This window comes from Piliocolobus tephrosceles, chromosome 2 (genome assembly GCF_002776525.5).
Source record: "Piliocolobus tephrosceles isolate RC106 chromosome 2, ASM277652v3, whole genome shotgun sequence".
NCBI classification, from domain to species: domain Eukaryota; kingdom Metazoa; phylum Chordata; class Mammalia; order Primates; family Cercopithecidae; genus Piliocolobus; species Piliocolobus tephrosceles.
Window position 1 is genome coordinate 116322361 of NC_045435.1, and position 23145 is coordinate 116345505.

The 23145-nt window shown below is 38.7% G+C and overlaps 1 protein-coding gene across 2 annotated transcripts; it reads left to right on the forward strand.

Moving 5' to 3' along the window:
- Positions 1–2681: 2681 nt before the first annotated feature.
- EIF5A2 (eukaryotic translation initiation factor 5A2) lies at positions 2682–22850 on the forward strand. 2 transcript variants are annotated; one of them, XM_023213455.2, is made up of 6 exons: positions 2682–2840; positions 3534–3733; positions 4282–4386; positions 16850–16981; positions 17860–17949; positions 20784–22850. In XM_023213455.2, the coding sequence occupies exons 2-5, from the start codon at positions 3569–3571 to the stop codon at positions 17917–17919; spliced, it is 462 nt and encodes a 153-aa protein (XP_023069223.1). In that variant the 5' UTR covers positions 2682–2840; positions 3534–3568; the 3' UTR covers positions 17920–17949; positions 20784–22850. The 2 variants fall into 2 exon arrangements, with proteins under 2 accessions (XP_023069223.1, XP_023069222.1); XM_023213454.1 differs by having other exon boundaries at positions 17860–20952.
- Positions 22851–23145: the final 295 nt, after the last annotated feature.

Genomic DNA, 23145 nt, shown 5'->3' on the forward strand with positions numbered 1-23145 from the left:
ACTGTCTTCTGCACTAGACTGCAAGCACCTTAGGAACAAGAGGCTTTCTTGGTCAACATAGTAATACCAGAGGTAAGGCTGCTAAAGTACACACAGTCAATCTTCATTATTTTTTGATTTCATATTTGCAAATTTGCATACTTGACATAATTTACTTATAATCTCAAAATCAATACTTGCAGTGCTTTTGAAGTCATTTGTGAAATGCAGAGAGACTTGCGCCATCTAATGCACATTTAGCTGAGGTCAAACACAGTGATGCTCTCCCTTCTTGTTTCGTTATCAAACTGTAAACCAGTATTCTTTTCAGTCTGTTTATCGCCAGTTTTTGCATTGCTGTGCTTTTTGTTGGTGATTTCACTGTACGAAATGACCCCCAAACACTGTGCTGAAGAGCTGTCTAATGTTCCAAAACACAAGAAAGCTACAGTGTGCATTACAGAGCGCATATGTTAGCTAAGCTACCTTCAGGCATGAATTACATTGCTGTTGGCCATGAGTTTAATGTTAATGAATCAACAATATATAGTAAATCAGGTGTCTCTAAACAGAAACACACTAAAAATCACGTATTAACCAATGTTGTGGCCCAGAGGCTCAGAGGAACCTAACCCTGTATTTCCCCTAGGAGCACCGGTTTAGTATTTGTCAATTCAGTATTCTTACTGACTTCAGGAGAACTGACTGTATATATTGAATAAGTGATGCCCAGTCATTTGATTCCAAATCCAAATCTTTTGTGAATGCAGTATATGTTGGTAGGTAGAGCAGTGACTCTGGAACCAAACTGCCTAGGTTCCAGTCTTGGTTTTCTGACTTACTAGCTTTGTATTATGGGGCAAATTGCTTAACTTTTCTCCTTTTTCCGTAATTAAAAATGCAGGTTAAAACGGTACTGTTAATATTTGCCAGGGGCTGGGTGTAGAAGGAGGAAACTGATCACGAAAAGCCACTAGAAAACTTTTGGAATGCAGGAAATATTCCATATCTTGATCATAGCAGATGATCAAAATACGTTTTTCAAAACTCATAAAAAGAAAAGGGGCAAATTTTACTTTATGTGAATAACTTAAAAAGGTTAAAAATAGAGAGCAGCAGTCACAATCAAAGGAATAATGCACATCAAAAATCTAGTACACTACCTGCCTATATAAATACTAAATACTATTAGTGATCATTCTAAAAACAATAGGGAAAAGTTAGGAGGTATAAGGAAAAGCAGAAACACCTAATGAACCGAGATTCTAATCTGGCTCTTTCTTTTTGGGGGGTTGGACGTGGGGAGGGGGGTGGTCTCACTCTGTCGCCGAGGTTGGAGTTCAGTGGCCTGATCTCGGCTCACTGCAATATCCACCTCCCAGGCTCAAGTGATCCTCCCACCTCAGCCTCCCGGGTAGCTGGGACCACAGGTGCATGGCACCACATGCACCTAATTTTTTGTATTTTTGGTAGAGACGGGGTTTCACCACGCTGCCCAGGCTGATCTCGAACTCCTGAGCTCAGGCAACCCACCTGCCTCAGCCTCCCAACGTGCTGGTATTACAGGTATGAGGCTCCTTCGTATATTAGCTAGAGGCTGAATTCAGTACATGAGAGGGCAGTAACTTACTGCAAAAGTTAAATTGGACATGTTTGAAAGATATGTGAAAACTGTAGAGTCATATAGGAATGTGAGGTATGGGATTATTTATGAGACAGCAATAGGAAATCAAAGTACCACATAAATTCGGGTATGGAACGGGAAATAATTTCCTAGGTCACCTCCCCAAGAGGATACTGTGGTGAGTTGTGAAATGAAACTGTGAAGGGGGAGCACATCTCTTTTCAGAACCTTTCTATTGCAGTCTACAAGCTCTAGATCAATTTTGAAGACCATCTAAGTGTTCTAATGTGGCAGGGTTTAAACCCCAAACTCTAATGAATGCCAATGCCAGGATGAAAGAAGTGATGAGGTGGCAGAACACCTCTCTGGACCCACAATGCCGTAGAAGTCAGACACCCTTCGCCTCCACAACTTCACAACAGCCTTTGCTGTGAGAAGTGGGTTAATTCATTTCACTGCTGGCTTGTTAGCTGGCGGATGCTTCAGGAGTTCCCACTCCTGGGAGCAGCGCTGACTCTACAGGGGCACCCCGCGCCAGTCGCTGCCAAAAATCTCACCAAGGGGTGAATGGGGTCCTCAGGACCCGCGGTGCCGAGCTAGGTAATAAAATACGGCACCTGAGTTCTTCTTCAAGGACCAGGAGGAGGTTCGAACCCCAAGAAAGGCTGCAAGCTGAACCAGAAGCTCGAACCTAAAGTTCGCTTCACAGCCAGCCACACTGGCACTCGCTGAATCGGCGCGCCTCGCGAGTTCTGACAATCGTCATGTGATAACTGCCACGCACCTGATGGCAGGGGCCACTGGGTGCCTTGCTTGGTTCCCATTAAAGTCGACTGCGACCCGAACGCAACAAACCTAAGAGTTGGAAGGCACGAGTTCCTCTGCCAGCGAGCTCAACCTCGGCAATCAGACTGCTGAAAGTGCGCTCCACGCCGGAAGTGCACTAATCCGCAGCACGTGGGGTTGCCAGGGCGCTCTTCACGTGACTGGGCGGAGCCTCGGGAATCTGGTAGCCAATGGTAGCCCGAGAGGGCGGTGCCTGTGACGCTCCGGGGCCTATCCCGGAAATAGGGCTGAGGTGGGGGCGGGTAAGGGCGGGGAGGCTGGGGTGTGGAAAGTGTGGCGGCCCCGCCCCGTCTCTTGGAACTGCTGCGGCCGCCACCGCCGCCGCCGGCGCCGCAGCTGTAGGGGACTAGCGCGGGTACGCAGACGAAAGGCACTCTTTGCCAGCTGAAAGGTGAGGACCTGGGGAAAAGCTGGTGGGGATGGGGCCAGAGCGAGGCAGGGCCGGGGAAGGCGCCCAGAGTCAAGCGCTGACCGAGGGAAGGAAGGAGAATGGATGGGGGAACAGAGGCGAGCGCGGGACCGCCGTGGCTCAGGCCCTGGTGGGGCCGGGCCGGGCCGGGCCGAGCTGAGCCGAGGATGCCGGCAGAACAGGGGGCGCGTGTGCGGCCGCGGCGGCGGCGTTGAAGGGTGGAGGGCGGGGTGCGCGCCAGCTAGCAGAGGGCCGGGTGCCGCCGGCCAGGTTCTGTTACCCCGCATCCTTCGCGGGGACGTGCGGCCTGGGCTGGATACCCCGCAATAGGGTTCGGGGCGGCGGCCGAGTGCTGGGCGGCGCGGGAAGGTCGCCGGCTTCTGCGGTGGGGAGATAGGGGCCGCAACCTGCTGTTTCCAGTGCGGAGGAGCGCCCTGGGCGGGTGTCCCCACCCTCAGCGAGCTCCTCTGCTACTTCTTATCCCACCTCCCCAAGCAATAGCTGGAAAAGTTTGTAGAGGCCAGAGTTAGAAAGTGTCCACTAGTCTAGGGTGGGTGTTCCTTACGTGCAGAAATAACAGGCCCGTGATGCCTGGCACATAACTTGTCCGAAATGAGACGTTTCGCTGCCTACATACCCGTTGCTGAAAAGCAAACACAAACTTTTTGTGTGTAGTTCTGTCGGAAAAACTACCATCTCCCCAGCCCACCATGGCGGACGAAATTGATTTCACTACTGGAGATGCGGGGGCTTCCAGCACTTACCCTATGCAGTGTTCGGCCTTGCGCAAAAACGGCTTCGTGGTGCTCAAAGGACGACCATGCAAAATAGTGGAAATGTCAACTTCCAAAACTGGAAAGCATGGTCATGCCAAGGTAAGTGCCCTTGCAGATCAGGCTTTGGCGTTGGGACTTTGATCATTTGTGTTCCGTTACACATCATGAGATTTCTATACTTAAAATTTTGTAATAAGCACTGTTTTTTCCTTCCCACAATTACTGGGTGATCAGTTATTACGTTGAATACTGAAAGGTAGCATTCCCTTCTTGGGCCCTTAACAATGTTCATTAACTGGGAACTGAAACTTTCCTGAATCCTAGTGACTTAGAAGATCTATTCAGTTTACAGATGAGAAAACCTGTTCCAGCAATTCTAAGAAACCTACACTTTATTTTTCTTGTGTAATCTCGTAATTGAATCACTGAACTATATTGGGTCTTGACATGTCGTGATACTGTTTAGTTGTTTACTGCCTCTTAATTTTAAGACCACTACTTTTTTTCTTTTTTTAAGTAAAATCAGATGACCTTGGAAGGCGGAGAAAAAGAATCTGTCGTAATCAGCGTTGGTATTGTGCTCTTGTGTGTGTAATGAGTGATATACTTGGCAGAGATTAAACAGGTTTCCTGTTCTCCTCTGTTAGGTTCACCTTGTTGGAATTGATATTTTCACGGGCAAAAAATATGAAGATATTTGTCCTTCTACTCACAACATGGATGTTCCAAATATTAAGAGAAATGATTATCAAGTAAGCACTGATTTTCTTTAGAATGTTGCTTGTTTCTTCAAGGTGCAAATACTTTGTACTATCAGTAATAATTTGACAAAACCCAAGAGTAGTTTTGTAGGTTTTTCTAACCAATTATTAGGCACCACCTATCTTAGAAACTGGAGAAATAGTGATGTTTAACACTTGTACCTTTTCTAGGATTATTGCTAGTTTGCTATTTTTTTTCACATTCTTGCATTTTTTAAAAAGTCAAATACTTATTAGTGCTCCTCAGGCCAAGTGACTGCATATTGTAATTAAGTCCAATGTTTAGTAAAAGTACTATTCTCTCTGTTGTAATATATTTCTTATTCTAATTTAAAACATCCCTCCTGGATGTTTTGTTTGTTTTCACTGATCAGACCTAAGACATTCAAGAAACTACTGAAATTCATGTTCCTACCAAGTTTTTGTATTAATGAGTGTTAGTCAGAACCTGACATTCTTAAGTAGGGAAATAAGTTGAAAGCCATAAATATAAAATACATGGTCACTGAGTATGGTGAAGAAAACACAAAAACTATGTAATTGGTTAAATTACGTTCAGTGACCATGCTGTGACCTTTTGCTAAATTATATATGTAAATTTCAAGTTTTAGTTCCAGCTATACATTTGGGTAGGTCATATTTAATGATAGCATTTTGTTGTTTGTAGTACTGATGATAACCAAATAGTTGACCTTATAGAATGTGGAAGCTCAGATTACTCATAACTAAAGCTTTTCTTGAAAGTCTTCAGTTTCTACATCAAGCATATCATATATCAAAGTCATTTCTGCTCATTTTACGTAGTAAAACTACAAAGTTGACACTGGTATTTGTTTTATCCAACTTAAACTGATTTTTTTCTGTACCCTTTATTGTGTAAATTTTTTAATGTTGCTATCAACTACACTTACTTAATGATTTCCTTTTGCTGTTTGTCCACATGCAAACATACTTTTTTGTAGTTTTAATCTAGTAAACACTTCTATATTTTCATTTTCCGACTTGTCATAAATGTTTTCTAGGTTGCTTTGAAGTCTTTGTAGAAATTTGAAATGTCTTGCAAGTGGGTTTTTTTAACCAGGTAGATCTGGGTTTGGATCTAGTTCTGTCACTTTCTAGTTGGATGATTTTGGACAAGTAATACAACCTTTCTGAGCCTGTCTTCTCATCTACAAAATAGGGATAATATGAGGATTAAATGAGAAAATGGACCCCATAAGAACTCCATAAGTAGATATGTACCAAAAAGTACTGTTCTGTTTCCCTCTTTTCCTATGTAAAAATTCTACTTAATCATTTCATTATTGTTGGAGCACCAAATTTGATGTGGTTCATAGTGGGTGCTCAAAAAACATTTGTTAAATATGTAGTCTACTTAATCATTTCATTATTGTTGGAGCACCGAATTTGATGTGGTACATAGTAGGTGCTCAAAAAATATTTGTTAAATGTGTATGTGATTACTGAATGTGGTAAGGATAGTACAGCAGGCTAAAGCTGAGCATAGAATTTTGTCAAAATTGGGTTTCTCTTCATCTTAAAATGTGAATGCTTCAAATATTCAGTATTAATTATATTCAGTAATATTCATTCAATATAGAATGCTTTTGCCTGTTGCATGTTTCAGAAAGATGGTATCAGCAGTTCAGATAATTACTATTATACTATGATAAGGTTAGCCAGTCATTGATCAGAACTCAAGACTTAAAGGAAAAATTTGGTTTGGGTCCTAGACTAGGATGAGGCGAATGAAGTGAGGGAGGCTCTTGCCTCAGGCACAAAATTTTAAATAGAGACAGAACTAGTAACAATGACAAGCCATATGGGAGTTCAAGGCGCAAAGAAAATTAATTCTGATCCCATCTTTATTTAAAATGTTGGTATTTTATCATAGGATTTTTGCATTAATTCTAAATTTTTAAAATATTGCATTAAAATGCTTATCTGGTCACTGAGGTTTTTTTGGTGCCTTCTTTAATTTTGCACCCAAGACAAGTGTCTTACTTCACCCTTATCCCAGCCCTTGGTATGTACACCGCACTGCAAAGTGGGTAAGAGGATGATTCAAGCCAGTCAGGCTTGGTCCTAGTCTCTACTTTGGCACTTAATAGCTGTGTGACCTTGGTTGACAAGTTACTTAACCTGTTTTGCTTTCATTTCTTTCTTTGTAAAGCAAAGATATAAATAATAATGTCTTATGGGATCATTTTGAGGTTTAATTAGTTAATACAACAATGTCTGGCATAGAAATTACTCATTATTTCTCAGCTCTTCATTTTCAAGTCAGCATAGAAAACTTATTTCTGTTAATTTTTTTTAAAAAACTAGTTCTCCAGCCTGGGCAATGTGGTGAAACCCCATCTTTACAAAATATGGAAAAAAAAAAAAAATTAGCCAGGCATGGTGGTGTACGCAGCTGTAGTCCCAGCAGACCCAGAGGCTGAGGTGGGAGGATCACTTGAGCCCCCGGAGGTCAAGGCTGCACTGAGCCATGATCACTCAACTGCACTCCAGCATTGGTGACAGAATGGGACGCTGTATAAAAAAAAAAAAAAGTTCTGTGAGCCTTTCTATTTATATTTATTGTGCTTTGGTGGTCTTCACTTACCTAACCAAGTGCCTTGATTAAATACCTACTCATTATTTGGCTGTGTGTAATCCTTTATATTTGCTGAATTCAATATTTTGAGTGCCAGTTTGGCAGTTGGCTAAAGAGAAATATGTATTCTGTTCATTATAATAATTAAAAAGTAAACAGGAAACAAAACATATTAATATTTATAGTTTTAATTTTATGTGTTTTAAAATAAGTTCAGAATGAAAGAAAAATTGTCTCCTGACTTCTTTTTCAAGATTAGCTTGGATTAGAATTGCTTATTTACATTACTTCTCCCAAAAGTAGTTATAGATGTCCGGGACTCAGTGGTGGTGTAAATTATAAATACATCCAGATATAACTTTGGGAATCCCCAAATTCATAGAGAAATGCTTACTCAGACGTTAGTACTCTCTGGAATCATATTTCTTTGGAAAGTTCTGTGTTGATATAAACCTCACCACAAGTTAAATGCCGTTTCTGCATTTACTAAAGTTTTACCTGCCATTTGAAGACCATTTTCCAGAAGGAAAACTAATTACTACAGACAAATAAAGTATATATTGTGGATCTTTGGACTATTAGTGAATTGCCAAAACTGTGACTATTAAATCCTAGTATATTCTTCAAATATGTAGTATATTATTTGAATGTTGAGATACGTTAATTGAATTCAGATAAGTAGTATATCATTTGAATGTTGAGATGTGTTAATTGAATTCAAATAAGTAGTATATTATTTGAATGTTCAGATATGTTAATTGAATTCCCTGAGCTTAAAGTCTGTCTATAATTTTTACCTGTTTCATGGGAATCCTTGTGTTCTCAGATGGAAGCAGTCTTTCTTTGGAAATGGAAAACCTCTAAACCAATAGGGCCCAATATTGCAAGGACTAGAAGCAAATATTTGTTACAGGATCATTAAGGGTAATCATGAGAAGAGCCACTAACTTTAGTTCCTAGACCTGTGTATTCTATTATGGGAAAAATAGCACCATATATTGAAATATATTGTAACCTGCCAAAAACAACACTCCAGGCCAACAAAGTACCATCCAGCAGGTACCATATGTGAGTCTTCACTAGGCCGATCCACAGAAGCAAGCTGTTTTGGAATGATAGGGTACATGAACCAGCGAATTATCTGGGTGTTTCACTCCCTCGTTACTTTGCCTGTAAAATTAGTTTTCTAGTCAGAAGTGATGCAATGTGAGATACTATGACAGGAATGAGGCATTCTGTAAATTGGGATGAGATTTTAGCAGAAGCACTGCAGGCAAGAAAGGCAAATCCATATGTAGAGTAAAACTACTGCAATAAGAAAAAATTGCTGCCTGTTTCATGATGGAAGGGGTGCAGTCAGGTAACCAGCTGTTCTTCTGGGGAACATATCAAGACTTCTTGTTCATTTGTTCTATGTTCTTGTTCTGCCATTTCAAGACACTCCTGTTTCTGTGAGGTTTTCAGTAGTGGCTGTAGTCAGATTAGTATTGGTGAGAGAAAGCCTGTGTCATTGATCCCACTGAGCAAAGATGAGGGAAGCTATAAAAAGAAGCTGAGGTCAGGTGCGGTGGCTCACACCTGTAATCCCAGCACTTTGGGAGGCCAAGGCAGGCAGATCACGAGGTCAAGAGATCGAGACCATCCTGGCCAACATGGTGAAACCCCATCTCTACTAAAAATATAAAAATTAGCCGGGCATGGTGGTGCGTGCCTGTAATCCCAGCTACTCAGGAGGCTGAGGCAGGAGAATCACTTGAACTCAGGAAGTGGAGGTTGTGGTGAGCTAAGATCCTGCCATTGCACTCCAGCCTGGGCGACAGAGCGAGACTCCATCTCAAAAAAAAAAAAAAAAAAAAAAAAAAAAAATGGCACCTGTACGTCTTTACAAAAAATACAAAAATTAGCCAGTGTGGTGGCACGCACCTGTAACCCCAGCTACTTGGGAGGCTGAGGCAGGAGAATTGCTTGAACCCAGGAGGTGCAAGTTGGAGTGAGCTGAGATCACACCACTGTACTGCAGCTGGTGACAGAGCGAGACTCGGTCTCAAAAAAAAAAAAAAAAGCTGAATGGCATTCACACATTCACAGTGAGAATCACCTTGTACACCTAATTTTTTAGAGCCTAATCTCTACAGATTCCCTTTGGTGAGCATTCATGTGGACACATTCTTCAATTTATTTGGAGAGGTCTGTCAACATACCACTTCTCCAAACCTTACTGTCAGCAGTTTTCCTATCTTGTTCTTTCTGTGTCCTTAACCTTCCAGCCAAATTGTTAGCTACAGCTGATAATCAGTGCAAATACACACTTCTGGTTCTGTCTTCATAGGCAACTCTCCATCAAGTCATTGGTATGAGTTGAGGGAGAAGTGTCAATGTGGTAAGAGAAGGTGTTTTCTGAGTCTGAGCCACTTCTTATACAACTTGTTTGTACCTTTAGGTCCTTCTCAAGCTGATCTCATATACGCTACTTCCACTCAATGATGGAGAGCTGCTGTGCCTTCCCAGTTGTGTGGCTTGGTGGGTCAGATGATGGGTCAGGTGATGGTGGTGGTATTTGCTTAGGCTGTATAATAATGGTGATCAAGCATTCAGTCTCTACCAGGAACCAGCAACTCTAAGGAAGTAGCACAAGAGTGCTACACTCTGGGGGAAAAGAAGGAAGAAATAAAAAGGAATAGGTGTTACCTAAACAAGTCTGGTTGTATTGAAATAGATTGAGAAAAAAAATTAAATTCAGAAATTAGAACTAAGAAGGCACCTGGCCAGGCATGGTGGCTCACGCCTGTAATCCCAGCACTTTGGGAGGCTGAGGTGGGCAGATCACGAGATCACGAGTTCGAGACCACCAGTGAGGTGGAGGTTGCAGTGAGCTGAGATTGCGCCACTGCTCTTCAGCCTGGTGACAGAGCTAGATTCCATCTCAAAAAAGAAAAAAAAAAAGAGGAAGGCACCTGTAGGGATAATATACCTTCTCCAGCCTTCTGTTGTATATCAGTAGTACAAATGAGGCAAAGTAGTTTCCCAATAATTCCCCCTTTTCAGTGTTCTTTCCTATTCTGACTACATCTAAGACAGAATCTGCAGTCACTAACTCTCCCCACACTCCCTTTTAGATCATGTTTTGCTTCCTTAGCTTACTGTGCCTCCCAGCACTTAGTGGTTACGGTGCTTGTTCTAGAATTCATATATACTATAGCATTTTTTGTTTCACTTTTTATTGTGGAAATTTTCAAAGTATAGTATAATGAATCCTATGTACCTGTCACTCAGCTTCAACAATTACCAGTGTGATTACTTCTGTCTCTGCAAGTTTTTGACAAAGACACTGGGTCATTTCTTCTGTAGACTTTCCTACTGTATGGATTTTGCTAATTGCATTTCTTTGTTTTTTAACATGTTCCTCTGTCCCTTGTGTTTCCTGAAACTTGGTAGTAAGATGTAGAGTCTTGATCAGATTCAGTTCAGATTTTTATTTTCTTTCTTTCTTTCCTTTAACAGGACTACTCCATAATGTTCTATGCAGTCATTAGATAAATAAGTCTGATTGTTTCTCCTTTTGTGATATTATCAGATACGTGATCATTGTCTCAATCTATTAATTGGAGGAGACAGAATTTATGATCTGTCATTCCTTCATTGGTTTTTCTTAGCCAGAATACTTCTATAAAAAGAAACTTCCCTTCATCAAATTTTGTTTGTTTACCTTAAGAGACAGTGTCTGTGTGTGTAGCAGGGGTGGGTGTATTTGACTCTTTCCCTTTAAGGTACAGTTTATAAAATAAATTGGTTCCTAGCATCCACTGAAGATGACCAAATACATATTTTTTCATTATAAACTCAAGCATTTAGACATACTCATGTTTCAATCCACTGTTGTTATTGTCCTTATTGATTCTCACATTGTTCCATCTTGGCCAATGGGAGCTTATTCAAGTTAGCTCTTGAGTCCCTTTGACATGGGCCAAATTTTAATTCTCCTTGATAGCTCCTTGCTTTTTAGTACAACAGCTTGCTCCAGGTTCATCTTACACACTTCCTGATCTGGACCTGGAATTATCCAAGGAGCCCTGGATTATTTTAGTAGGAAACAAAAAATACCACATTCTTTTTTTTTTTTTTTTTTTTTTGAGATGGAGTCTTGCTCTGCCATCCAGGTTGGAGTGCAGTGGTGTGATCTCAGCTCACTACAACCTCCGCCTCCTGGGTTCAAGTGATTCTCCTGCCTCAGCCTCCCAAGTAGCTGGGACTCCAGATGCCATCACATCCAACTAATTATTTTATTTTTAGTAGAGACAAGGTTTTGCCATATTGGCCAGGCTGGTCTCGAACTCCTGACCTCAAATGATCCGCCTGCCTTGGCCTCTCCTGAAGTGCTAGGATTACAGGTGTGAGCCACCGCACCCAGCCAAAAATACCACATTCTGATAGCATTATAACCTCATATACTGCTCAAGAGCTTGGTATGCCTCCACATGCCTTACATCGCTAAAGTTTTTTGACCCTCACCTCTGCTGTCTCCCTGCTTGCTACTAACAATAATTACTTTCTACCAAAAAAAATTGTTCAAAAACATCTAAAAGTGATCAAATCAGTAGGTTTGTTTAAAGGTAAAGGACCAGAAGAAGATACTTATAACAATTTCCTTACCATCCCCACCTTCCAACTCTATGGAGTCAGAGAGAAGATGGAAACATTTGCACAAAAATATGTTTGGGGACTTGACAGTGACACTTTGGGCTTTTTTTTTTTTTCTTAAAGCTTGCAAATTACAAAGGGGGAAAGTGTAACTTTGGAGTGGAAAAATCTGGCAGATAACTACCTTAGCGTATCAAAGTTGGCATCACTTGTAATGGGACAAATTGACATTTGCCTCCTGATAGGATACTCTGAGGGCACATCATTTGTATAGTATTCCTTTCAAAAATGTTACCTTAATCATGAGGAAACAGTGAGACAAACACAAACTGAGGAATAATATATAAAATAGTGAACCCCCAGGAGTTTGAGACCAGTCTGGGCAACACAGGAAGACCCTGTATCTACAAAAAATAAAAATAAATTAAAAAAAAAAAAAAAAGGCATAGTGGTTGTATGCATGTGGTCCCAGTGACTCTGGAGGCTGAGGTGGGTGGATAACTTGAACCCCAGAGGTTGAGGCTGCAGTGAGTCATGATCATGCCACCACAGTCCTGCCTGCGTGAAAGAGCAAGACCTGGTCTCACAAAAACCAAACCCGCCAAAAAACAAAAAGTTGATGCCATGAAAGTTAAGGGGTGGGGGAAACTGTTAGAATTAAGAGACTAAACTGATATGATAGCCAAATAAATACAAGATATGACCCGGGAGTTAGGGAAATAAGTTGCTATCAAGGACAATACTAGGATAATTGGAAAATTTAAATATGTACTATATATTGAATAATAGGTTATCAGTATTAAATTCCCTGACTTTGAAAAATAAATTGTTGTTATCCAAGAGTATATCCTTGTTCTTGAGAAAAATACACTGAAGTTTTAATTGCTGAAAAGTCATGGCTGTTGCACTGAAGTATTTACTGCTGAAGAATCGTGATCTTTGGAACTTACTCTCAATAGTTCTGTAAAAATATTAAGAATGTATATGATAGATGTTATATATGTTGGATGTATACATAGAGAAAATAGTGCACATGTGATTAAATGTTAACAATGGCGGTATCTAGGTAAAGGATATGGGATTTCATTGCATTATTGCAACTTTTCTATAGAACTTAAGATTTTTTAATAAATAATTCAATTTAAAAGATTGTATTAGTCCATTTTCACACTACTATAAAGAACTACCTGAAACTGGGTAACTTATAAAGAAAAGAGATTTAATTGACTCACAGTTCCACGTGGCTGGGGAGGCCTCAGGACACTTATAATCATGGAGGAAGGTGAAGGGGAAGCAAGGCATGTTTGATATGGCAGCAGGAGAGACGGCAAGCTGGGGGGGTACTGTCAAACACTTTTAAACCATCAGATCTCATGAAAACTCACTTACTATCATGAGAACAGCATGGGGGAACTGCCCCCATGATCCAGTCACCTTCCACCAGGTCCCTCCTTTGACATGTGGGGATTATAATTCAAGATGAGATTTGGGTGAGGACATAGAGCCAAAGCATATCATTCTGTCCCAGGCCCCTTCCAAATCTCATGTTCTCACATTTCAAAACACAATCATGCCTTCTCTACAGTTCCTGAAAGTCTTAACTCATTCCAGCATTAACCCAAAAGTCCAAGTCCAACGTCTCATCTGAAACAAGGGAAGTCCCTTCTGCCTATGAGCCTATAAAATGAAAAGCAAGTTAGTTACTTCCTAGATACAATGAGGGTACAGGTATTGGGTAAATGCTCTCATTTCAAATGGGAGAAATTGGCCAAAACAAAGGAACTACAGGTCCCATACAAGTCCGAAACCTAGCAGGACAGCCATTCAGTCTAAAAGCTCCAAAATAATCTCTTTTGATTCCATGTCTTACATCCAGGGCACACTGATCCAAAAGGTAGGCTCCCAAGGCCTTGGGCAGCTCCACCCCTGTGGCTCTGCAGGGTACAGCCTCTGCAGCTGCTTTCAGTGGCTGGTATTGAGTGCCTGTGGCTTTTCCAGGCACATGGTGCACCGTTCTGGAATCTGGAAGATGGTGATCCCCTTCTCACAGGTCCACTAGGCAGTGTCCTAGTGGGGACTCTGTGTGGGGGATCTAACCCCACCTGCCCTTCCACACTGCCCTAGCAGAGGTTCTCCATAAGGGCTCTGCCCCTGCAGCAGACCTCTGCCTGGACCTCCAGACATTTCATACATCCTCTGAAATCTAAGCGGAGGCTTTCAAACCTCAACTCTTGCCTTCTGTACACCTGCAGGCCCAACACCACATGGAAACCTCCAAGAATTAGGGCTTACACCCTCTGAAGCAACAGCCCAAGCTGTACCTTGGCCCCTTTTAGCCACAGCTGGAGCTGGAGTGGCTAGGATACAGGGCACCAAGTCTGTAAGGCTATACAGAGCATCAGGGCCCTGGGCCTGGCCCACGAAACCATTTTTCCCTCCTAGGCCTCTGGGCTTGTGTTGGGAGGGGATGCCATGAAGATATCTGGAATGTCCAGAAACTTATTTCTGTGAATTTTATTTTTAAAAACTAGTTCTCCAGCCTGGGCAATGTGGTGAAACCCCATCTTTACAAAATTTTCCCCATTTACAACATTTTCCCCATTGTCTTGGCTATTAATATTCAGCCCCTTGTTACTTATGGAAAGTTCTGCAGCTGGCTTGAATTTCTTCCCAGAAAATGGGTTTTTCTTTTCTACTACATGGTCAGGCTGCACATTTTTCAAACTTTTATGCTATTCTTCCCTTTTAAACATGAGCTCCAGTTTCAGATCATCTCTTCGTGAATGCATATGACTGTATGCTTTCAAAAAAAGCCAGGTTACCTCTTGAACACTTTGCTGCTTAGAAATTTCTTCTGCCAGATACCCTAAATACCCTAAATCATCTCTCTCAAGTTCATAGTTCCACAGATCTCTAGGGCAAGGCAAAATGCAGCCAGTCTCTTTGCTAAAGCACAGCAGAAGTGACCTTTGTTCCAATTCCCAATGAGTTCCTCATCTCCATCTGAAACCACCTCAGCCTGGACTTCATTGTCCATATCACTGTCAGCATTTTGGTCAAATTCATTCCACAGGTCTCTAGGAAGTTTCAGACTCTCCCTCATCTTTCTTTCTTCTGAGCCCTCCAAACTGTTCCAGTCTCTGCCTGTCACCCAGTTCCAAAGTGGTTTCCATATTTTCAGGCATCTTTATAGCAGTGGCCCAAACTCCTGGTACCAATTTTCTGTATTAGTCCTTTTTCACACTGCTATGAAGAACTACCTGAGACTGGGTAATTTATAAAGAAAATATATTTAATTGAGTCACAGTTCCACATGGCTAGGGAGGCCTCGGGAACCATGGCAGAAGGCGAAGGGGAAGCAAGGCACATCTTACATGGCGGCAGGAGATAGAGCAAGTGAGGCGGGAACTGCTAAACACTTTGAAGAGAACTCACTATCACGACAACAGCACTGGGGAGACTGACCCCATGATCCAGTTGCCTCCCACCAGGTTCCTCCCTCGACATGTGGGGATTACAATTCAAGATGAGATTTGGGTGGGGACACAAAGCCAAACCATATCAAAGATTAATTTGTTCGCATTATTTTTGTTTTTCATAGCTTAGTTTTATTTTTAAAAACTCTAATTGTATTTAATATAGCAATTTATTCTATAAGATGTTTAATGTTTGTAAATGCATTGTTTTACTAGATGTTTTATAATATTTATACATTTCACATTTGAAATGCTTTATATATTTCATGCCACAGTTTGATTCTTAACTCTTAAAAAATAAAATAACTCCATTACATACATCATTTTCAAAATATCAGTATTATTATTTGGCTTCTGTGTTTCAGTCACTAGTGGCACAGTAGGAACATTTAACTCTTGAAATAGACAAGCTCTGCTTTAGGGAATAACTAAACAGAAATCAGAAAGTTTTGCCTTGGAATGTTGTGGCTGTTTAAAAATTACACTTCAAGCTAGGTGGATTGGTGCACACCTATAGTCCCAGCTCCTGGGAAGGCTAAAGCAGAGGCTCACTTGACCCCAGGAGTTTGAGGCCAGCCTAGGCAATATAATGAGACCCCCATCTTTATATATATAAATAGTTATAAAAATATATAAAATAAATATATATTTATATATATTTTAAAAATTACACTTCTACCTTAACCTCCTTGCTCCTACTTCTCTACAAGCCATCTCACAAATATTTGAGGGTCTAAAAGGTTAGTTAAAATTCTTTGTTGTGGCTCTGTAGGATTTCTTATTTTTGAGATTTCTAGACATAAAAACAAATTTCCTGTGGTAGATGGAGTTTCTGTGGAGAGCCATAGTCAGTTTTGATAGGTGCTGTATGTGGAGGAGAACAATCCCAACGATATGTCTGGGTTATATCGTAGTGGTTTACAGGGGTTCAAGGGCCATTGTCTTTGATTCCTTTTGTAGGTATTAGCAGCTGATATTCTGGATAATAGCCTTTTATAAAACGTGTTAGGATTCTAGGCATACTAATGGTGTACATGCTTTCATGAATAGAATAAATGAGTGGAGGTTGGTTGTTTCCTCATTCCTGTAGTAAAAGAAGTTCAGTGGTATCAAAACTGTGCTTTTTTGCAGGTTGGGTTGACAACTATTTTTTTTTTTTTTCGCTACTGTTATCCATACACTAGTGGATTTTGTTGTTGTTGTTGTTGGCTGAAGACCAAAAATTTTCCACTTAATTTTGCTCGTACTCAAATTAGAAAATGCATTGTTTGTAATAGCAAAAATAACTTTTATGCCCAGTAATGTGAAATTGGTTAAATCAGTTATAGTATGTCCATGCAGCTATGTGGTAGTTAACTAAGGTAGGTTTATATTTTCTGGTTAGAAAGTATCTCTAAGACATATTATTAAGTCAAAACAGCTAACTGTAAAGTATTTACAATATCTCATTTTAAAAAAAGCAACTATATTTATTTTGTAAACATAAATGGAATACACTGTAAAGAAACCTAAACTGTTTAATAATGCAGAGATTGGGTATGGGAAGTACCGGGAGGAATAAACTTATACTTCCATTCTGTACATATTTTATATTTTTTATATTGTTAGCATTTTTAAATACCAAGAATATTAATGTATTACTTTGTACTTACAAGAATATCAATTGCAATTTAACTGTGTAAACATTACAAAGAAGTGGATATAATCTAATCAGCACAAATGATATAATTTCTTCTAATAGCTGATATGCATTCAAGATGGTTACCTTTCCCTGCTGACAGAAACTGGTGAAGTTCGTGAGGATCTTAAACTGCCAGAAGGTGAACTAGGCAAAGAAATAGAAGGAAAATACAATGCAGGTGAAGATGTACAGGTAAAGACTTAGAGAAGGATTGTTTTTGAAAACCATTTTGTAAAAACTTCAGCCTCAACTAGTTAACATAAAATACTACATATGGAATGTGGTTTAAAAGTACTGCTAAAATGTTGAAAATGATCTCTCAGGCAGGTTTTCCATAAAACCCTTAGAGACTCATTACCAAAGAAAGTATCAAAGTTTGTTTTTGCTACATCAACATTACTCTCAAACCCAAATTTGTTCTGAAGCTCTGCAACTGACCATTTTTTTTTTTTTTTTTGAGATGGAGTCTCCCTCTGTCACCCAGGCTGGAGTGCAGTGCCATGATCTCGGCTCACTGCAACCTCCGCATCCCGGGTTCAAGTGAGTCTCCCCTCAGCCTCCTGAGTAGCTGGGATTACAGGCGCACGCCACCACATCTGGCTAATTTTTGTATTTTTAGTAGAGATTGGGTTTCAACATGTTGGCCAAGCTGGTCTCAAACTCCTGACCTCAGGTAATCTGCCCACCTTGGCCTCCCAGAAGTGCTAGGATTACCGCCCTGAACAAGGCATCCGGCCCTGAGCTATTCTTGCAGGTAAGAAATTATGCTAGTGGAGTGTTAAAAAGTGAAGGAGATTTACTGTCTTTGTTAAAACTTTCAGAAATGTAACGTGTAATAAGTGTTCAAACATTTATAGTTATTTTTCCTTTTTCCTGGAAGTTGTCTTACAAACCACTATTTGAGAAATTCTGCTTTAGAAAACTGTAAAGAAAGTAGCTTGTTTTGGAATACCCCTTTCAGAAGTCCCTATGTACAAAATATCCACAAATATACAATATATAATGAACTAATTATATCTTCTATGTGTATTGTCTCCTGAATAACCTTTTGCCTGCTTTTTTCCTTCTAGGTGTCTGTGATGTGTGCAATGAGTGAAGAATATGCCGTAGCCATAAAACCCTGCAAATAAATGGAAACATCAGGCATGAACACTGTTTAGGTCTGAATCAACTGCAGATCTAATTTGGTTCTAAGTTGTCACCAAAGCTATAGCCTTCATAAGCAACCTCATTTCTTTTTTTAATTGTTTTCAGATTGTGCTGGGTTAGTTTTGCAAGCAATTGATAATTTTTAAAAATTATCAATATGTATTTTTTTTTAACTTTGTAGGTATGTTTCCTATAATATTCCTGTGGTTTTCAGTATGTCAGTTCAAGAAACAAACAAGATAGCTTCGGCAGATGTGATGTCTGAGCAAATCATTCCTGTGTTTTAGTTAAAAGATAAACCAGGGTTTTAAATCAAACAATGTAGCATAAAGTGGTATTGAAGTACCACGTTTAAGTTGAACTACTCTGCATTAATTACAGATTTAATATTAAATGAACTGATTATATACTGGAATTGTTGCAGTTTCAGCCTGTGTAGGGCAAACACAAATCCTTAAACAAAAATCATGTTATCAAAAAGTGGCAGTTATTTTGTCGGCCACATGCAACCACGTAATTACTTTGGTCATACTATTTATCAAATTGTTAGCAAACTTGATATAACCTTAGATGGTGGTTTTAGTCCCTTCTTATGGTTGGCAGAAGGGCACTGAACTGTTGGGTGAAAGTTAGCAAGTAAGATTATAAGGAAGACACAAAAGACAGTGGCAAAGAGGGTTCATTAAATCTATACATTTTTATGTGAGGACTTTGTAAGTCAGCATAAAAATGAGAAGTTGCTTTTCAGTTGTTTTTGCTTTTAACTTTGCCCCCAACATATAAAGGGAGTGATCTGCTTTACAGGATACTATGCAATGCTTGTTTTCCAACCATGTTGAATAAATACTACTATTTATCAATAAATACTCCTTTCCAACTTTTTCTTTTTTTTTTTTTTTTTTTTTTTTTGAAACGGAGTCTTACTCTGTCAGCCAGGCTGCAGTGCAGTGGTGCCATCTCGGCTCACTGCAACCTCTGCCTCCCGGATTCCAGCAATTCTCCTGCCTCAGCCTCCCAAGTAGCTGGGACTACAGGTGTGCACTACCACACCTAGCTAATTTTTTTTGTATTTTTTTTAGTAGAGACGGGGTTTCACCATGTTGTCTAGGCTGGTCTTGAACTCCTGACCTCAGGTGATCCTTCTGCCTCAGCCTCCCAAAGTGCTGGGATTACAAGCATGAGCCACCACACCTGGCCCGTTTCCAACCATTTTTAAGTAGATTTTTTGACATTAATGTATTTATTAAACAAAAACTGAGAATTCCTTAAATTGATTTGGAATTTTTGTTAATTTTATGTCCTTTTTGTTCTAAAGTGAATTGAAAGTGAATCATGAAAGCAACATTACTTTATATGAATATTATTATTTAACTTATTTTAAGTATATGCTTTTTTTTTCTGATTGTTGTGTGACTTAGTTGCTGGTGTGAAATATAACTAATAATTCTATAAACTGAATTATTTTAAAAGGTATTTTAGGTGACACCACTGCATTTCTATTTAATCTTTTGAGTCATATGTATATTATTTCCAGAATTTTAGACATTATCACAGGGTTTGTGAGGACCTTTGACTCAGTAACAATCATCATATTGGAGCAAAATATAGAACAAAATCACTATCTCAGAAATACCTTAATTCTCCAAGACTGGCTCTTAGACTTCGCCCATCATGCCTTGACCTCTAAAAAGCACTTTGTTCCTATCTTCTGAAGGAAAGTATACCATATATGATGATGTAACTGATCTAATCAGTGACTGGTAATAGCATTAGTAACAGAAGATCCCACATTTTAGTTGTTTAATTTGTACATACTTTTAAATCTTGTCTTAGCCTCAGCAAACCCATTTGGGGAAGAAGCAAGATACTTTAAGAGAAATGCAAAGAGGAAATTTCTAAAACACAAGAAATAGTGAGGTTGTAGTTAGTCATTTTTAGTATAACATTTTAGCATTTGCCCATCTAAAGCACAATTAAAATTAGGCTACATTCTTTCCAGTATTCTATTTAAGTACCTAATACATACTGCTCTAGTTTCTTAGTATTCTGCAATGTGTATCTTAATTCCTACTGGTTGGCATTGTAACTCATAGGAATTCCAGAAAATTATTAATCTGTGCTGCTTGCAGGTCATTCCTATGGCCCCTCTTAACCATGCTGGTGTTATGATTTAGTATTAACTCTTGATTAGCATGCCCCTGTTCTTCCTAACTTGTAAAATTTCACATATATTTTCAATTGTGTACAAATTAAGGGTGTACAAATTATAATAATGCATCTCTATCTTCATATTTGAATGGCAAAAGCTGTTTATGCATAAATATTTTCATTTTAAGTAATATATGAAGTATAAATACTCTTGATATATAAGTATAGATTTTAAAGATATGGGACTTTATTTTCACATAAGTCAATAGATATCTCTCTAGAACAAAATGTTTCATTTAGTAAAGCTTTATTAATTATATTAAAAGGAAGTAGGGAACATGTATTTTTTAACATAGAACAGAAGTGACTTCATTCCTTTTAGACATCAGCAATGTTAAAGTTGATTCCTAATATTTGTTGTACTTTTTTGTCGCAAATGTTAAAAATCATGAGTTGCCATGTATAGAATGTGGACTGTCATTTTGATAGATTGTACAGTGATAAGCCATTTTTATCCGTATACCTTTCACCAATTTATTAACAGGTTGAGTATTTGTTTCTTTTTAGAACATTTTATTTATACTGTGAAGACTTTGTTATACCTTATTTGTTACAACATAGATCATATCATTGCTACTTTGACTTAGCATTTGCATCATAAACATAATTATGATGTTTTTTTCATGCTCCCTTCCAGGGGCTGTCAGTCACTTGAAGAAATTGTTGCTAACCAAGCTCTTGACTCTGTTTCCCTTAATGATACAAGTCTCTGTACCAGCGCTTTCTGTTAATTACCAAAACTCTCCTGCAGTCAGAGCATGATATCTATAATAGGAGACATGCAATAAAATGATTAGGCTGTAAAATTTGAGACACAATTTTTCATTACAACACAATTTGCATGTGCACATGTATGCACATAGCTTTGTATGTTAGTTCTTTTTTCCAAACTCCCAACTCTTAAAAGTATTGTCTGGTGGTGCCTCAACTGTTGGTAACTTTTTTTTTTTTTAATTTACAACTTTTCCAGAACTTGTTTTTGTACTTTAAGGTTTCTCAATTCAATTATTTCTAGTTGAGCTGTAATATGAATGCATTGTTCTCAGGGCTGTTTGTGTTAAAAGCTGAAGCTTCATTATTTTAAAGCCAATTGCCTGAAAATATATTGCAGAATTTTCTCAAATTGTAATACCGTGATACATGCATATAAAAAAATCCTTAATGTCAACACACTTAAACTACATGCTAAATAGTCAAGAAAAAAATGGAAACAGTGGCATCCATACCGGAATCTTGCCATATTTTTTCATTTTAGAATAGAATTTGGCAGTCTCATCTTAGAATCCTATCCTTAGATTATATCCGAAAGCATTCCTTTGGCATGGACTCCAAAGATAGTTTTGGAGCCAGGCATTGATGTAGAGGTTCACCAAACATATTTAGGGATAATAGATAAATTCATAATGCTCTTTTGGGTACATTGAAATGTTTACATACTGAATCCTATAATATGAACTAGGAACACATTTACTGAGAAAATATGGCTCTTAAGCAGTGTAAGAGTGAAAATATAAGCATATTTCCATGAACAGTATATTGTACTGATCAGCAGTTCTCATTTTAATGTCATTTGGGCATAGTATTTCACAGTTGTCAAGCCTTTTTTCTGCTAACATTCAGACAAGTAACAGGCAACAAAGATTTAAGAAAAATTTATAGCAGAAAACCTTAAAAATTGAGACAATTCAATCTATTTAATCTATTAAATTTTTTCTCTGAATTGGGTATATGGCATCATTATTTGATTTTAGCAGGGAACATTTGGATTTAGCTTATGAAACGCAGATGTTCTATGGGAACATGGCTTGAAGCCAATATGTAATTTAATGTTTTTCCATTAAACAAACATCTGAGCTACCAAGTGAGGTCAAGTGCCTGAAAAGTACTGTATACATCTAATAAGCATGTTTTCTTTCCGTAAAAGATGCATCTTGTAGAATGCATACCAGGCTTTCACCTGCTAGAAACATACTTGTTGCCAGAATTTGCTATCTACCACTATTCCCCTCCTTAGAACAGGTAGAATCCTATTTTACAAAACAAAAAAGACAGGTTACTGTATTTATATGAAGTCCCTAAAACTATTTCTTGGTATTGGTAGACTTAAGTTTATCTCAGATCAAGATTGCACTTTTTAAAAAACTCTGGACTATTTTCAGCAATGACTGAACAGCTTGTCACCCATCATAGCTGTGATCTTTTTTGAGGAGTTATTTATTGTGGTTAATATCTACTATAAATAAGCACTCTTGTGCTTGTTACAAAGCATAATGCAAATTACTAGTTCTATACTAGTATAATGAAAATGACTAGTTCTATACTATTATGTACTTTGTCCTCCTCCCCAAAAAGGAAACAGTTTAGCATTGTCTAAATCCAGTGGCACTTTTTTAGTACTACATTTTTTTCCTTAGATACAGGAGAACTATTGCTTTTACCTGCAGAGACTCAAATGTTTTCACTAAAACTTTAAAATTCTAAGATATGTAGTATGGGTATTACTAATTGTGCATTTTACATTTCAAAAATAGTTAAAATTCAGATGTTAAGTCTTTGACTTAAAAAACCTTAAAATGTAGATAATACCCTAACAATAATAACTTTGTTATATTATTAAAATATATTTGTCTGTTAAATTCATCAGTTGTATTAAATAAAAATAAAGTTAACTTAACAGCTTGCCCTATTCTTGTATATCTACATCTTTAAAACAATTTCCTACCCGAAAATTGTATGACTTAAGTGTATGCCACTTTAAAAAAAATCTAACTTGTTTTTATTGAGTACTTTTATATTCTAGGTCCTTACGTAGTGCCCTAGCATTATGGCTGGGACTATTAATTTCTAAATATTAGTTTGAGATTTAGGTACAGTTTTATTTTTAAATGTTTAATGTTTTTTAAACTATATAAAATAGTCACTTGGTTCAAAATTCAGCAGGTACAAAAGACTAAAGACATTTTCCCCTCTTCATCCCCTTCCTATGTGTCCTTCCAGAG